Consider the following 18,506-nt stretch of genomic DNA (forward strand, 5'->3'; position numbering starts at 1 on the left):
AGGGCACAATGGGAAGACAAAGGTGTGGCCCAAATTGGGGACCTGTGGCGTGACGGACAGTGGGCTGAATTCCAGACCCTGATGGACGAACAAGATGTACACAGGGGCCAATTCATCCTGCACAATAGCCTAGTTCGGACAATAAAGAAGAGGTGGAGCACTATGCCAGAGCCTGAGGACACCGAAGGGGTACTAGAGGCATGGTACGATATATCCGAAGGAGGTCATACGGTGTCCAGACTCTATGAGCAAATACTGGGACACACCAACAAAAAGACACTAACAGCACGGATGAAGTGGGAAGAGGAACTGCAACAACCCTTCGAAGACGAGGAATGGAACAAAGTCCTCATGTACACAAAAAAGGTGTCCAGAAACGCCAGGTTCAGACAACTGCAGATATACATAGTACATAGAGCATATCTAACTCCCAAGAGAATGTCAAAGATGGGAGAAGGACAAACCCGGAGATGCCCGCGGTGCGGAGACGAACAGGCTGACATGGTGCACATGTTCTGGTCGTGCCCGCAAATAGCAGACTTCTGGAACACGGTGAGAGAAAAGGCGTTGACAGCAGACATACGGATGCCAGCAAGAACGCCAGCAACATACCTATTGGGCCTGTTCCCAAGGGGGCACCGGCAGATGACACACGTGGCAAAAATGAAGGATTTAATGACAATACTAGCGAAACGCTGCATAGCGATGGCATGGAACAAGAGCGAAGGCCCCTCGAAGGAAGGATGGTGGGCCGACCTACAAAAATGGGCAATAGCAGAGACGGCAGTCTGGGCGAGAGCTACACAAAGGGGAGAGAGCGACAGCGGAGCCAGACTACAAGCATGGAACTCCCTGGTGCAAGACCTGTTTGGCAGCGGAGGCGAGGATGATACGACTGACAATAGCGATCCAGGCGACTCAGGAAACGATGAAATTGAACCGCCCACGTCGGGAGGCACTACATAATTCAGAGGAAGAGAACTAACGGGAAGAAAGAGACGAGGTCGTGACCAGCGCGGACTCTGAACAGTGCAAATCCAACTGGGAAAGACCAGCAAACACATGCAAGGACAGGACCAAGGGAAACTCCCAGGGAAAGGAGGGAGGCCACCGGGAGACCGGCCCCTCCGCTACGAACTTGACAACGGCCGGCGCCGGCCCCGAGGCGGCAACGGACCACGAACATACTGCGGCAGCCTTTGGGGAGAGGGAGGGGCGGAGGAAGGGGGAAAGGAAAATGGGAGGGTGACTTTTGTTTCTGTTTTGTCTGTTCTCTCCCATTCCTTTTATGTTGTAAAACCAATAAAAAGAAGTTAAAAAAAAAAGAATGCATCTATCCCCCTCTATAAGAATTTGGTCTTGCTGGACACATCTATTTTCTACTACTCTTGAACGCACTTATCTTTTTCAAAGCACCCATCCACGTGCCTGTTTGATATACTCATTTTAAATTTCTCTGGCAAATCTTCCCATACCTGTACTCGGGTCCCCCGAGGGCGTTCGACCTACAGCGCGTTCAGACTATGCCAATCGTGAAAGGCACTATACAAACAATGATGATGGTGATTCCTTGGTGCCCTGAAGTTCCTGCTGCTGAGCTTCAGTCCTTTTCCTTGAGCAGCAGGCCTTCCAGATGTGCAGGTTTGGATTTCAGCAGCAGTACAAAGTGAATGGGTAAAGGATCTTCGTTCATCCGTGTAGACATGGATTTCTATAATCTGGCCTGGTCCACAGATTTTAGGTGGCCACTCTAGTTCTAGTGAACAGGGGAGCTCTGAGGTTAGCTAAAACTCGATCAAGGTAGTAATGGAGAGCAGACACGGATATTCTCAGGAGGGTGTTGGTGTGGGTGGGGTCAGGAGTCTGCAACGAGTTCAAACAGTGAATTACACAATTCAATCTAGACAGGAAAGTAAATAAATGTTATTTATTCTATGCCCAAAACCCAAACTAAAAGTTGAACTGGTGATATAGCACAACGCTCATTAATAAACATATATAGAATCACCATAGGTTGTAAAATGCATTCAATTACTTAATAAAATAATGTAAGTGATGCAGCAAGATGGAACCAAGTCACAAAAAATATGCCCTAACGTCATAAATCAAATCCCTACGAAGAGTGGGGCCTTATGCCCAAAAGTCGCAATGCTTCTTTCCAAAATGCATCTGATGCAGATAAAGTACTTTGAGAGGGAGACTGAGAGACTGAGAGACTGAGAATTGCTCAGAAGGAAGCATAGAGGCCGGGGTCTAGGAGTGAGCCAAGTCTGCCAGAAGAGTAACGGGTCTGGGACCTGCACCCACAAAAGATCAACATGAATAGGACTGCCATACCAAATATGCAAAGAAGAGCCAGGGAAAGAGAGTTATTACCCCTGCTCTGGTGAATTGTCCGAAGCAAGCCAAGGAAACCAGGAGAAAGTAGTCATTCTCCTGGTAACGGTAACCAAAGTCGTAAGGAGGCTCAAACTAGTGATCCAGGGGGAAGGGAGTCATTCCCTCAACCCACCCATCCCCCATACGGAGGGAAGAAACAGTAAACATTTGGATACAAAGTTTTTGGAGATCAACAATCCGTTGTGAGTGAAGTACTAAAACCAGGGGAAACGGAGTAAGTACCACAGGCGAAGAACTTGTAACAAGAACTGTACCATCCAGTCCAGGAGAAGTGTCTTTCTCCTGGACCACGAACATTGGTGCAAACCTTTCAGTTTAGTTATATATTTAAGGGACAGAGATGGGGATGTTTTCACACAGGATGGTGGACTTTGTAGTTACAAAGACGTCCTGCCAGTTCTATTTTCACTTTAGTTGAGGCTGGGAAACCCCTCCTAGAAATAGGGAAAGATAGATTTTCTCTCTATTTTGTTCTTGAGCATGTCTTTAGCAATCACTGCCACCTGTTAGGCTCCTCCTTGTGCATCCTTACAAAAGTTACTGATATGTAAAAATGCGTTCTCTTCTTTCAGGTTTCACTGCTCAGGTGCGATGACCAAAAAGCTGTGGGATGGAAGGATACACAGACACTTGTTCTCAATGTTATCCTATTGACTACAGGGGGAGACAAATGCTTTGTGTTTACTTACTACCCCCAACTCGATCTTCCCAGAAGACTGGATGTGTCGACATTGAAATATTTGTCAGAAAGCCAATGGCTATCCTCCAACTCTGGCATCCCCAAGCAATCAGGGAGGGGTTGAACACACAAAGGACCAAATTCACATTTCCCTAGCCAGACTGGCATCTATGTATTCCAGTCACAAATGGTTCTGGCTGCTACAGCTACAGCTTGGAAACGGGCATTTTGTGGCCATATCTGGCAGTCCTGCATGCCTCTTTTATTCATGTGACCCATCATGTCTATGAGGTTAACAAAGGCAATTACTATTTTCGGTACCTGTAGGAGAGGATCATAAATGATCCCATCTGGACCAAATGGTTCTATGTGGTGGAGGCCATTTTGCACAAAGGAAAGCTGGCACTAGACTAGCCACGTGAGCAACGGGGAGGATAAATCCACCTTGACACACCATGGAGAACCTTTGGGGTTCCCCTGCCTTGGAAGTATTAAGAATTCTTAAGGCAGAGCACAAAAAAAGCTACCATTGGAGCCTTTCGATTAAGCCTGGCTGAGTGGAGAAATGGAGTAACTGAGCCAAACGTATCCAGCAAAAAGTCATGTTTTGTATAGCTGTGGGTTTGCAAACCACTACTTCTCCATAACAATTCCTATATACCTGCCGATGGACTGCTTTGCCATCTCAGACCCAGGATTGGCAGTTGCACCTAGCAGACACATTTCTTTGTCCACTACTAATGTATTTGTGGGTATGTAGTTTTTATTTTTGTTTTCAAGAGTGCTGTGAATGTAAGCCTAATTATTTTGTGAGGGGGGCAGCACTTTAGAGACCTGGGTCTTTTCTTCTTAAAAGGTGCATAACCTTGTGATATCTGCATCAAGATGTATGCACACTGTTAGGAATTTTGCTCTATTGCTCGGATGTATTGAATCTGCTTAGGTTTTCTTTGGTTTGATATTTTTCCAGCAGCGCTAACTTGCTGCCTTCTTGCTACTTCCAAGTACTTGGCCATACTACAGCAAAGCCAAAATAAAGGCATGAGCCAGACAGCCACAACAAACCGAGCATGCTGACTCAGTAGGGATCAAAATTAAGATTGGATAAGCAGGAGCTAAAAGTAGCTCCTAGGTATCCAGCATTAACCATTGACCAGGAGCTACCACTGGTGAACCACTAGCTAGTACATAGCGGTCCACAAATCTAACTTGCACATAAGATGCTACCATATAATTTCGAAAAATTTGACTGTGCTGGGTACTGTGCCCTGAGTCGAGCCCCTTAATGTGTCAGGTCAAAAACTGATGCCATCTCTAACAATATTTCGTGTTTCACAGCTGAAGAACCTGAAGCAAGTCCGGATGTGTCTGTCTGTGATCACGAAGAAGGAGCACCCTTCATTCTGGATATTCATGGTTCAGCAGATTTGCAGCACATCTCGCAACCTAGTGAGTAATATTCACCTATACAAGCGGTGGGTTTTGCCTAAGTGAAGCGACACGAAACAAGTGACCTTAATACAGCAAAGTTTGCTCTCCTCTTATGGATTCACTAGTTACCCTGTACAAATTAAGCATTATTCCACAATGAAGGGAGAGCCGAGGGTTCTTGTGGCAAACCTGATCTGCAATAACCTTTTAAGATGCCTATTGTTCTATCTCATCTTAAGACATAGAGCAGCGTTGTGTCAACTCATTATGCTTACAGTCCACGCCATGAATGATTTGAAATGTTTTGTACTCACCAGGCATCCAATATATTTAAACACATTGTAAGTTTAATCCATGATCCTCCAAAATACTTAGATTCCAGTCCTAGAAAGTGATGACACCACACAGAATGTAGTTCAGATATAATGTAATGCAGGTAAGGTACACTGCATCTTGTATAGGGTTCGAAATTGCTGAGAGCTATTTAGCTCCTGCTTCTAGCCTGGGAGAGCCGGGTTAGCATGAATCCAACTGCTACCGTGAGCCATGTTTGGCTCCCGGTGCCAACTGGTGCCTTACAAACATGCATATGTGACATTAACTTTGAGTATTTGAAAATGTGAACACAAAATAATTAATACATATCTAGTACAAAACAGATGAACCACTTAACATTCACAACTGCGAAACCATGGTAATACACCTAACAGCAAGCCCAAAAACCAACGTCGCATTCATCCTGGTATACAGACCACAACATATGATGCAACCTTCGTCGATAACTTCATAGAAGCCATCCCCAACATAGCTATCAACCACGAACACCTAATCATCCTGGGGGACTTCAACATCTGGTTTGAAGACAGTCTCGCCAACTCACCACCATGAAACTACGACAACTAGTCAAAGGGGCAAAACACTCGGCAGGACACACCCTCGACGCAATTTTCGCCGAGGAAAAACTCATCACCACGGCACCGCCGATACAAATACTGTGGAGCGACCATCTCATCATCCCATTCGTGATCACTCTACCTACTCAAATCTGCATCCAACCTCCTAAACTCACAACCACCACAAAAAGAAACTGGAAACACGTCAAAGAAAGCAACCTATTCGAACAACTGGAGTTAACCAAACCCTCAACCACAGAACTAGAGCTAGCTGACCTAGACGGGAAAGCGGAGCTACTACACAAATGGATTGCAGACACAATTGACAAGATTGCCCCAGAAAAACCATTCACCCCATCAAAAAAAAGAGCAATGCCAAAATGGTTCACCCCACTATTAAGCACCATGAAAAAGGAAAACAAAAAGATGGAACTGGAATGGAGGAAAGAATACAACCCAGACAAAAACACTATTCCAGAGACAAATCCGCACATACAAGAAGGAAATTCAAAAGGCGAAGAGAAGGCATTATGTTGATAGAATCACCAATGCCACCAACACTCAAAAAGAAATGTTTAACATAATTAAAGAGATGAGAAACCCACCGGGCTGTGACAACACCCCAACCCCCTCGGAAAAACTATGCAACGACCTGGCAGACCACTTCAAGAAAAAAAATCAATGACATCTGACAAACCATACAAAACATACCAACCGACAACAACATACTACTAAGCGAACCTATCACAGAAGCTCAGCACAAACTCAAAAACTTTCCTGAAATACCAGCATAAGCATTCGCAATGCTGGTAAAACACAGCAAGAAAGCTGGATCACCCATGAATCCCTGTCCCCCGGACATCTACAAATCAATCCTCGCACAAGGAACACCAGCAGAATACTACAAAAACCTTCTGAACCTATCACTAGCAACAGGAACTGTACCGAGGATCTTCAAATCAGCATATATCAAACCACTTCTGAAAAACACAAGTGGCGACGTAGAAGACCTCTCTAACTACAGGCCAATTTCAAACATTCCCTACCCTGCAAAACTCCTGGAAACCTACGTATATAAACTAACCCAAGAACACGTAGAAAAACACCACCTGCTAGACCAAGCTCAAGTCGGTTTCAGACACGCAAGAGGAACGGAAACAGCACTACTATCCATCTGGGACGACCTAAAAACTAACGCAGACTCAAACTCAACCTTAGCCCTTAATCCTACTTGACCTCTCCGCAGCCTTCGACAGTTAGTCATGACACCCTAACCAAAAGACTAGAAGACATAGGCATAACAGACACAGCACTACTCTGGGCTAAATCATTCCTAGCAGACACAACAGAAACAGTATGGCTTAAACCCTTCAAATCCACTCCGAGAGCTAACGACTGTGGAGTGCCACAAGGATCCTCACTATCACCACTGTACTTCAACATCTACCAGACTCCGGTTAATAGAATCTTCAAAAAGTACAACATCACATGCTACAACTACGCAGATGATACTCAAATCATCTACAAAATCAAAGACACCCAAGTCGATCATTCAACCTTAATCGAGTGTCTAAAATAAGTCTTCAACTGGATGACTGCCAACAACCTGAAAATCAACCCCGGAAAGACAGAAATCATGATCATATCCAAAGACCAAAAGAACGAAACCGCCATCCCGTGGCCAATGGAAATGGGAACCGCACCAGCACCATCTAAGGTAGTAAAAATCTGGGAGTCCTGATGGACAACACCCTAACCTTAGAACCACAAATAAATGCAACAGTCAAAAAATGCTTTTTCCTCCTCCACACGGCATGAAGAATCCTACCTTTCCTCTCCTTCACGCACAGAACACTCACTATCGTCGCCCTCATCATGTCAAGAATCGACTATGCAAACAGCCTCTACCTCGGAATACCAGAATACCTCCTGAAGAAACTACAACGGATCCAAAATGCAGCAGCCAGACTACTCCTCAAACTATCAAGAAGAGAACACGTCACTCCTGCTCTAAAAACACTACACTGGCTTCCAGTAAAACATCGCATCACCTTGAAAACAATGTGCATAACGCATAGGGCAATCAGCGGACAAGGAGCAGAATTCCTACAAAAGAAGATAACAATCTACAAGCCAACAAGACTCCTCAGGTCAAGCAACAAAATCCCCCTGGAACCAAAACCATACCTCAAGAAAGAACTCAGAGGCACCTCCTTCTACCACTTAGCTGCAAAAACCTGGAACAACATCCCAAAAGAAATAAGAAACACCAAGGATCACCTAAAATTTAGGAAATTACTAAAAACCTGGCTCTTCAACACCAGAGACTCAAACTGAAAACCGAAACAGAAAGGAAAGGGATGACTAAACTAGAGTGGATACGGACAACTCCCAGAACCGACTGGGAAGCTCCCACGGCACCCTGACGATTGACGCCGAGTATAGCGTGGAACTCGGGCGACACCCATGGAGACGGAGTCAACAACCCCAACCTAACCCAACACAACACCCGCACTCGCCCCTTAGTTGACACCAGGCACCACAGTGTTGTGAAATAGTTGGGATATTATCAAACACCACAATAACTGAGCTGTGGACATTGGCAGGTGCACTGGCCGTATGAGTGGGAAGGGAAGACAGGTAGGGCTGTGAGGAAGGCAGGGGGAGGAGAGGGCCAGATGTGAAAGGGACATTAAAGGCCGGACAGACCCAGATCAGGACAGAGGCAAAGGGGTGCTCCCGAAACCCATCTGGGGAGATCACAGAAGCCGAAGCCCACCGCCTCAAGTCAGGATAGAGATGCCAACTAACCAAGTTGCACTAACAATTTCCCCCTCTGCATACATCTCTCAAACTACAAACCAAACGCAACCACAAACCTCCCGCACAACAAACCGCACAAACTTCACTACATTACAACAACAAAACATAAACACACACAGACTCACACAACAGTACACAACGACTACCGGCCGCAAAAACCCCAGCCCCAGCCAACGGACCCACCGGGCTGAGGCCGCCAACAGCACACCACTGCTCTCTTGCACTTTTCCAGCTTCCTCCCACTAACCCCCCTCCCTTCCTCTTTCAGAGCCGCCAGAGCGCCAGGGGACCACTCCGGTGGTGATAGTGCGCGGTACAAATGTCCTTTAACATTAACATTAACATTTAAACATAATGTATCAGACATAATGGCAAAAGCTTCTCATTTTGTAGTTACTTTTGCTGGGTGCTCTCTCCTTGTTCCCCAGCGGTAGCTCCTGCCTGCTGGGTGATACCTGACACCCAGGAGCTTATTTTAACTCCTGCTCATCAAATCTTCATTTCGATCCCTGATGTAACTATTGCAATTTCATCATCTATATCTACTGTTAGGGTGAAGAAGTACAAGTCTGACATAGAAGTGGCATATTGGTTGGCATCGACTTTTATTTCCAAACTGACATATTTGTTAACATTTATCATTGCAAATAACACTCCCCAAATATCAGTCATAAGTTTTCTTTTCCCCCGTACCCCTACCCTACCCACCCTTCCACTGCACTAAGTCGTGATTTAGGCAAGATTGTATGCAGTACCCTTTGGGTGCACTACAACAACCCTGACCTCCTGGAAATAGGAACCCAACCTTTTGGAATAAGTCTGTACTACACTGGTTGGTAGCGTAATTGAACCGCCAGGCTTATCTCAAGAGGGGTCAGTGTGAGCTGTATGGGAGTTACACAGAGATTCACAGTGACAAGTATTCAAATAAACTCTTACAAACAAGGTTTCTTGATGAAACAATTATTAATTTATTTAACAGTCAGTTTGAATAAGCCTTCTTCAGAAGGGGCAATATAATAGTAACACACAAATACACCCCAAAATACACACTCTTAATATTTCTAAATCAGTAAGTACCCTTTTGGGATGGCACAAGACCCTTCCTACACCCTCAAGTGACTTTAGTAACTAGGACACTGTGGACATTAATATATCACTGTTAGCATTTAGAATCAGACTTAAGAGTTTTTCAAAGAGAAAGGTCATTAGGACAAAACAAGAGATCTCACAAATATTCAGAAAGCAGGCAAGTATGTTTTGTAAAAACCCCAATGCAAAATTAGTTAACCCCTTCTTGGAAGGAAGGCCAACACCATGTCGGAGGGAAGAAGAGTCATTCAGGGAGCCAGACTAGGCCAAAGCCAATTGGGCAAATGTTTAGGTGAGCTGAAGCACTTCTCAGAGGTAGGTAAAAGTATTGCACAATGTTTTAGAAGTCTTTGTAGAATAAGAAATCAAAGTAGGGCCACAAGCTGTTTAGGCTTGTGAAGTAAAGAAGCTGTTAGCAACTCTACATAGCAACCCAGACAGGTATCAGCAGAGAACAAGTGAGGTTACACGACAAGAGTTAAGAAAAGGGCTTTGGCTGGCTTCTGTTCCTGTGCAGCTCTGCAGATCCCGTGTTCCTGGGCCTCAGTCGTGGGGACAAGAGGGAGGACATCTGGAGGACTCCTGCACTGCAACGGGATGGCCGGTGACCGAAAAGGACCAACTTCTATTCAATGGCACTTTGCGGTTTCAGCTCCTCGTGTCTAAGCAAAAAGACCACTGCGGACTCTTGGCTGTTGAGATGGGCTTTCCTTGCATCTGGGGTCTAGCACTATGTTGAGGTGGCTCAGGCTCGGTCAGTCCTGCTTCCTGGGAGTTCGTAGGATCTTCCTGGAGCTCTTGGCCAACTTAAAAGCAACACACACAATCTGGTGTTCCTCTCCCTGGCTATTCGGTTCCAGCAGCAACTGCAGTGGAATTTCAACTAGCGCCAAGACGATGTCCAGGTGGCTTACTTTGGAGTTGATTGGTCCCACCAACTCAAGGGGAGAAGTCGTCCTAACAGGGCTCCTCTAGTCAAAACGAATTTGGAGTTTCAGCACAGCAGCAGGGCTTCACCCGGCAAACCAACGGTCCAGGAGTTGCAGCAGGCGTCCTCTTCAAGTTCTTCTTCGGATTTCTTCGTCCAGTGGTCAACTCTGCCTTCCAAACCAAAAAGCCTCTCCTTTTATGCAGGTTTTATGCAGCCTAGCTGTCAGTCACCCAGCAAGGGGGGCTGTCCTTCCCAGACAGCCAGCTGGCCAATCACCTGAGAGTGCATTTCTGTCTCCTAGGAGACTAAGCACAGGGAGTTTCGGGCACCTCCCTCACTTCCTGCCGCTGCCAGACATCCTGGAGCCAGAGGTGGGTTTCAATCTTGAATCCTGCCAAAGGCGAAGCGAACAAAGGGACCAAACCTGGTTTGGCGCGCAGAGTAAATCTCAAGAAGGACCTTTCCACAAAGAAATGGCAAATCCCCTTTGTCTAGCTCATGGGTGCACAACATACGGCCCGCGGGCCAGTTGCGGCTGCCATGCCGTCTTGTCCGCCCGCGAGGCACAAAGACTTTCCTAATGGAGGGCGGCCCGCAAGCAGCATCGGCTGCCCTCCATTAGGAAAGTCTTTGTTGTCTTACGGGCCGGACAAAACACTGGCCCTCATTGGTTCAGTGCACACGAACCACGCAGCTCCTACGAGCCACGTAGTGCGTGTGTGCTGCACCAATGGAGTGCCAGCACTACGGCTGGCGTGGCCAGTAAGGCTTGATGCCGGAAGGCATTTCAGCCTTGCTTGCCACGCCAGCCGTAGTGCCAGAAGCCTCGCCAGCGTTCCAGCACGTCTGGGTAAGTACATGGTGGGGGGGGAGGGGCTGTATGTTTGTGTGTGTGTGTCTGTCTCGGGTCCGTCCTGACTGTGTTTTTTGTTTTTGTATGTATGTTGAGATGCGGAGGGGGGGGGGGGGGTATGGGTGTGTTTGTATTTGTAGGTCTGCAGTGTATGTTGAGATGCGGGGGTGGGGTGTGTGTCGGGTCTGCTTGAATGTGTTTGTGTGCAAGTGCAGTGTATGTTGAGATGCGGAGGGGGTGTGTGTGTCGGGTCTGCTTGAATGTGTTTGTGTGCAAGTTCAGTGTATGTTGAGATGCGGGGGTGGGGTGTGTGTCGGGTCTGCTTGAATGTGTTTGTGTGCAAGTTCAGTGTATGTTGAGATGCGGGGGTGGGGTGTGTGTCGGGTCTGCTTGAATGTGTTTGTGTGCAAGTTCAGTGTATGTTGAGATGCGGGGGTGGGGTGTGTGTCGGGTCTGCCTGAATGTGTTTGTGTGCAAGTGCAGTGTGTGTTGAGATGCGGGGGTGGGGTGTGTGTCGGGTCTGCCTGAATGTGTTTGTGTGCAAGTGAAGTGGATGTTGAGATGCTGGGGTTTGGGGGGGGAGGGGTTGGAGGGGTCGGGTCTGCCTGAATGTTTGTTGTTGTTGTTGTGTGCACGTTCAGTGTATGTTGAGATGTGGGGGTGGGGGGTCCGGGTCTGTATGCGTGCATGCTTGTGAGTTTGTTTGGTGAGTTGGGGGTGGGTTCGAGTCTGTATGGGTGCATGGTGTATGCTTGTGGGTTTGTGTGCTGAGTTGGGGGTGGGGGGTTCGGGTCTGTATGGGTGCATGGTGTATGCTTGTGAGTTTGTGTGCTGAGTTGGGGGTGGGGGGGGTTCGTGTCTGTATGGGTGCATAGTGTATACTTGTGAGTTTGTATTGTGAGTTGGGGGTGGGGGGGTTCGGGTCTGTATGGGTGCATGGTGTATGCTTGTGTTTTTTTTGCTGAGTTGGGGGTGGGGAGGGTTCGGGTCTGTATGGGTGCATGGTGTATGCTTGTTAGTTTGTATGCAGGGGTGGGGGGGGTTGGGGTCTGTATGAGTATGTATGCATGGTGCATGCTTGGTGGCATGGGGTATAGTGTTTGCTTGAGGGGTGGGTGTCTTGGGGCATAGTGTTTGCATGAGGGGTGGGTGTCTTGGGGCATAGTGTTTGCATGAGGGGTGGGTGTCTTGGGGCATAGTGTTTGCATGAGGGGTGGGGGCCATGGGCATAGTGTTTGGTTGGGGAGTGGGGGCCATGGGGCATAGTGTTTGCTTGGGGAGTGGGGGCCATGGGGCATAGTGTTTGCTTGAGGGGTGGGGGCCTTGGGGCATAGTGTTTTCATGAGGGGTGGGAGCCATGGGGCATAGTGTTTGCTTGAGGGGTGGGGGCTATGGGGCATGGTGTTTAATAATAATTAGGGGTTGAAAAAGCCTCCCGCCACGCCTACCGCCCCACCCACATTTAATTTTCGGCCCACTATAGCCATCATGTAGGGTACTTTCGGCCCACTGTCAAAATCAGTCGTGCACCCCTGGTCTAGCTTCTCATGTAACATTTTTATGGTGCCCTTTCCTCGATGAATGGCTGGTGGCAGTGGTTTACTTTTAACTACTGTTGTGTGCATTTACCACGGGCTGCGTTCGCAGCTGCAGTAAAGCACCTAAGGGTGGCATTTTTGTCAAAATGTCCCCGTTCTTCTCTTTGTGGAGAGGTCCTTCTTGAGATTTACTCTGCATGCCAAACCAGGTTTGGTCCCTTTGTTCATCATACTAGTAGTACAAACATTTAGCTTGGCCACCTAAGCGAACACATTGATCCTCTGCCCCACGTCCGCTCCTACCCATCTCACCTACCCCATTATGCCTGTCACACAACAACTTAATACAGGACTTAAAATGAACCAGCATCAATAAGGCACCACCATACAAAGGCCATGTAATACTGCGGACAGAAACCTAAAATTACGCACTCGCCTGTCCAAACTACATGAGCTACCAGCTAAGAAAATTGAACAACTAAATCGCCTAAATAAACAGCTACCCTTGAAGGTAACTGCAGAGCCCACTAGGAAATATTCCAATCCCAAAAGACCCATACTAAATGGCACCAAATTGACAGCCAAAGATAGACATAGTACTACTCGCCCCAACTCAGAAAGCCACAAACCTTATCTCAAAGGAGCGCTTATAAACGCTAGGTCTCTAGTCGCACACGCAACAGAGATATCAGATCTCATTCTTACAGACAACCTAGACTTCCTGGCCATCTCAGAATCCTGGCTACATGATGCGGCAGGCCCTGCCCTATCATTAGCAGTTCCTGACAACTATACAATTCTACGAGCTGACAGACACACCTCTCGAGGGGGAGGCCTAGCAATTATAGCTAAAATCAGCCTAGACATGAGAATTATCACCACTACTATGAAATCCTGTGAATGCCTCACGGTCAAAATCGCCACCGTTAACTCCCAAACACTAAATATTCTTATCTACAGACCACCAGGTCCTATTGGAACCTTCGCTGAGGATATTTCTACATCCCTGTCCAATAACCTAAAAAATACATCCCAAACAATAGTGCTAGATTACTTTAATCTAGGCTATAATGACACTAAGGATATCCAATCTACGGCGATTGCCCTGACTCTGAAAGAGTTTGGATTCTCCCAGAAAGTTAACTCACCCACCCACAATAAAGGTTGAATCCTTGATTGGATAGCGGAACACAACTTTGAAGTAAATATCACAGATTCTGTACCTCAGATTTGGACTGACCACCACCTGCTATTATTTACAGTGATGACTAACCCTGCCATTGCCCAGTCCTCACTTGCCCCACCTATGCCCACGAGGAACAAAAAACTAATGACAGCGGAAAAATTGATGCCCGTCATAATACCTAAACTGAACTCGGTCCTAGATATTATGGATCCTAATGTGCTAGTTGAACAGTACAATGAAGCTATGAACTCAGCCCTCGACCACATAGCTCCGCTCAAATTAAGGAATAGTAAACCGAAAAAGCATCTCAACTCATGGTTCACTCCTCATCTAAAAAATCTTAGGCTGATTAAAAGAAAACTTGAAACCGCTTGGAGACTCTCCCCATCAGCCGAAAATGAACTTAACCTCTCCAAGGCCTCATCCCAATACAAAAAAGACATATTATTAGCCAAACAGGAAACCTATAATACCAGCATATCTCAATCTAAATCTAGTGTCAAAGAATTGTTCAGTATTCTGAAAGAACTGGAAACACCTATTGTTCCACAAGAAAACTGTACCAAGGACAAAAAACGGTGCTCCAGTATACAACTTGCCTTAACAAATAAAGTAGCTAACCTACAAACTAAAATCTCTAACACCTCACATCCCTCAGAGCTTAGTGCCACCACCACAGCCTAATCAAGAAGCCCGATTCTGCTTCTCTAAGGTATCGACCATTGAGGTAGAAAAGGTCATTCTGGGACTTAAACCGTCCAACTGTAAAGGCGATCAATGCCCAGCACAACTTATTAAGGATGCTGCGAGAGAACTATCGCCATTCATAACTAAACTCATCAACTCCTCCTTCACCACAGGCACGGTACCGAACAACTTAAGAGTCTTGGGTACTGCCACTATTAAAGAAACAAACCCTCGACCCTGCCATTCCCACAAACTTCAGGCCCATCACGACTGTGCCCTTTCTTCTAAAAATTCTAGACAAAGTGGCTTACATGCAAATACAAAACTTCCTAGAATCCAACCAACTACTCTGAACCCGCCAATCTGGAGGCCCAAATAGATGAGTGCAGAGACAATGGCCAAGCAGCCCTACTCCTCCTTCTGGATCTTTCAGCTGCCTTTGATTTAGTTGACCATACAGTCTTATGCAGCCATCTAGACTCTGCAGCCCATTTCTCTAAAGAGGCTATAACATGGATCAAGTCATTTCTGAGTAACCGGACTATGAGAGTCTTCTCTCCATCAGCCTCAGCAGACCCGATCCCTATAACCTGCGGTGTACCACAAGGATCTTGTGCGTCACCTACTCTCTACAATGTTTTCACGAAGACCCTCTTTGACGAAATGGATCATCTGGGTATCGTCTACACTAACTACACAGACGATAACCCAGATCCTCCTCCCGCTTTCAGGAGATTACGCCAAGGATCTGGCGCTAGTGAATAGAATATATAGTATCATTCAGGCATGGATGGCCACCCACGGCCTATGCCTGAATGATGATAAAACTGAGCTCATTATCCTAGGCACCCCAACTTATATATCCAAACTCAGCCCTGACTATGCCAACTTCATTATTGAGGGGAATACCATAAAAGTAGCTAATGAAGTAAAGACCCTAGGATTTTACCTAGACGCCACCATGAACTTTGCTAAACAAGTTAACTCTCTAGCCTCTGCTACGGCATACACATGTAAACTTATCAGAGATAGTAAAAAATTCCTCTCCACAGACAGCTGCATTACACTTGCCAGAGCCCTTATACTTTCCAAATTGGATTATTGTAACAGACTCTACATTGGAGCAAATAAACAGACCATCTAAAAAATTCAAGTCCTTCAGAACAATGCCCTGAGAGCAGCTATTAAGATTAATAGAAATGATCATATATCCTCTGCAAGAAGAGAATACAAATGGCTATCCACTTTTGATAAAATTCAACTTAAGATCGCCTCCCTTACCCACAAGTGCCTCAACAATAAAGCACCACCTTACCTCATGGACAGGTTATGTAAAAGAACCTCGTCCAGACCAACAAGAACAGCCAACGCGAACTGCCTCCAAGTTCCGCGCTTCAAACTCTCTAATATAGGAGGACAGAGCTTCCCAGTCAAGGCGGTGCAGTTGTGGAACTCCCTGCCCCATGGCATCAGAGAAACTCAGACCTTCGCTAACTTCAGACAGAACCTGACCAGGTGGCTGAGAGCTAACGACATATAACTATTCTGACATGCACAACTCTTTTGATGCACCTCCCTTGACGCCTACCCTCTGCTCCCGGAGCCTACTTACTATGTGATTGAAGGTCTATGCGCACCTCATTACTATGACATTTGAATCTGTTTGCAATGCAATGTTCCTGGTGCCACTTGACCTCATATGTCACACTGTATATAACTATATATTATAACCCTATGACTATCCAGTATACATACTTTGCTACTCTGTTGTTCCTTGACCTTTGATCATGCCTTGCATATACCTGCCTATTGTAACATCGCTGTGTCCCTGTATTTTCCTACTTATCATGTATCTGTAACTAAGTTGAGCATATTCTTGTCTTTTGCGCCCTGATGCCCTAGGGTCTGGTGCGCTCTATAAATAATAAACAAAACTAAACTATTGAAGTCACATGAGGGTGTAGGTTGTGACTGTGGGCCATCCCAAAAGGGTCTTTACTGATTGAGAAACTAAAAGTGTGTAGTTTTTGGAGTGTATTTGTGTCTTACTTTTATATTGCTCCCTTCTGAAGAAGGCTTATTCTAACTGACTGATAAATTAATAATTGTTTATTGAAGAAACCGAGAGTGTTTATTTGAATACTTGTCACTGTGAATCTCTGTGTAACTCCCCTACATCTCACATTGACCCCTCTTGAGGTAAGCCTGGCAGCTCAACATGCTACCAACCTGTGTATTACAAGCATATACCAATGGTTGGCTGCCAGGAGGTCAGGGTTGTTGTAGTGCACTCAAAGGGTACTGCATACAATCTTGCCTAACACTCTTATATACTTTAGTGAAGGACTTTGTCTGCTTCCCATGTGTGTCCCAGACCCTGTTGTATATTGGCATGGCTTTCCCGCTGTTATAGGGGTCCCAGACCCTGTTCTTTTCCTTCAGCGGGATCCCTACCCCTACTTCACCTATTGTCCACTTGGACAACCCTGGTATACTCCCCTTCCAGCAACTATCCCACATATGTGTATTCCTAATGTTCGTAACAACTTCTAAACTTCCTCTGTTATCCCTTTTTGCTGTTTGGGATGTGTTTGCATGATTTACAAAGTTTGTATCAAATTGTATACTTTGATATCCCCTTTTGTTGTTCGGGATATATCCATGAGGCTTTACAATTACTTTAGCTCCCTTAGTTCCCCAACAACCGGTCCAACCCTTTCCCTACCTTTCGAGAAATCTCAGGGCGGTTTCCGTTCTTCTCTGGAGGTGGAGCGGAGGTTCTGTGTTGTTGCAGCGCTTCGTGTTCTCTCTCGCGGCTCTGCAGCTTCATGCTCTCTCTCGCGGCCCTGGCTGCTCGCGTCCCCATTCTGTCTTCTTTTCTCTCTGCCACCGCCCAGGTCCACTTTGCTTGGACCTCTTGGAAAGTCACGTCTCTCTGCATCCTGGCTTCCAGCCTTTGGGTCTCCTGCCATGGAGTGTGCGTCTCATTCCGTGCTCATCCAGGGCGGGCTTGACGCTTGATTCAGTCCTTCTATGATGGGGCTGCCTCTTGAAAACTGTTCCACATGTGTTGGTTCCGCATTGGGCTTTTGCCTCTTTGTGCTATCTTCTTCGTCTCAGTGGTCTGTTATGTTAAGCCTGGGTAAGTCTCCCTCTTCCTCATCCCATTATTGTGAATGAGACCCTCTAATCTACTACAACACATAGAGGTATGGGGAACCGGAGGGGCCTTATAGAGGTATAAGGAGAGTGGGGTACTAAAGGGTTAGGTGAATACTGTGTTTACCCAGGGCCATTGCCACTGGTCCCATGAGGGGTTTCCCCTCCCCATGAGATCAACCCGCTGAACACCACCCCCAGAGGGACTATCTGGTAGCAGCCTCACCTCCATGGCCTCATGGAAAGGGGCTTACCCCCCCCCCATTGAAGCAATGACAATCCCCTGGGATTTGTCACACTACCCAACATACATACTACACGAGAAAACATTACGCAATCATATATTAACACCTCTTCCTCATATAACAATAACAAATGAAAATTGGCCACACCCTGGGTTGTCCACTGGATTAACTATATCCAAAATATACGTAATCTCTTAACCTTAAGAGGATTCTGCACCTACTAGAATGCTGTACCCCCAGTTCCTGACCATCCTCCCTTACCACTTTGCTTTCTCCTTCCAACCCACTTGCTTGGTCTTCGCCTTCGCTATCCTCAACACCAAAACTGTTAATATGAATTTTCAGAATCAACCCTGAGGCTGCGTTCTGAGTAGCCAATCAACGTTTAAAAGTCTGGACTTCCTTTTCAGGTTGGGTTTCACATAAACAAGACAAAATCAAGCCTGGTACCATCACAGACCAAAACAGTTCCTAGGAGCTATTATGCACTCAAAACAAGCAGTTGCTTATCCATCCCCAGAAAGAGCTATGGCATTCTTAACCATAATCCTCATACCAAATAACAGTAAGCAAGATAATGAAATTACTC

General features: G+C 46.3%; 1 protein-coding gene across 2 annotated transcripts in view; it reads left to right on the forward strand.

Moving 5' to 3' along the window:
- LOC138566953 (zinc finger protein 208-like) overlaps nucleotides 1–18,506 on the forward strand; it is a 644,285-nt gene that overhangs the window by 437,508 nt on the left and 188,271 nt on the right. Inside the window, exon 5 of one of the 2 annotated variants that reach the window (XM_069644731.1) lies at nucleotides 4,418–4,528. The exons of the other annotated variant lie outside the window; for it this stretch is intronic. Coding sequence (XP_069500832.1) covers nucleotides 4,418–4,528 — 111 coding nt within the window. The remainder of the gene's footprint in view (nucleotides 1–4,417; nucleotides 4,529–18,506) is intronic. 2 annotated transcript variants of the gene reach the window in all.

Source organism: Ambystoma mexicanum, chromosome 2p (assembly GCF_040938575.1).
Source record: "Ambystoma mexicanum isolate Mex_15411 chromosome 2p, UKY_AmexF1_1, whole genome shotgun sequence".
NCBI classification, from domain to species: domain Eukaryota; kingdom Metazoa; phylum Chordata; class Amphibia; order Caudata; family Ambystomatidae; genus Ambystoma; species Ambystoma mexicanum.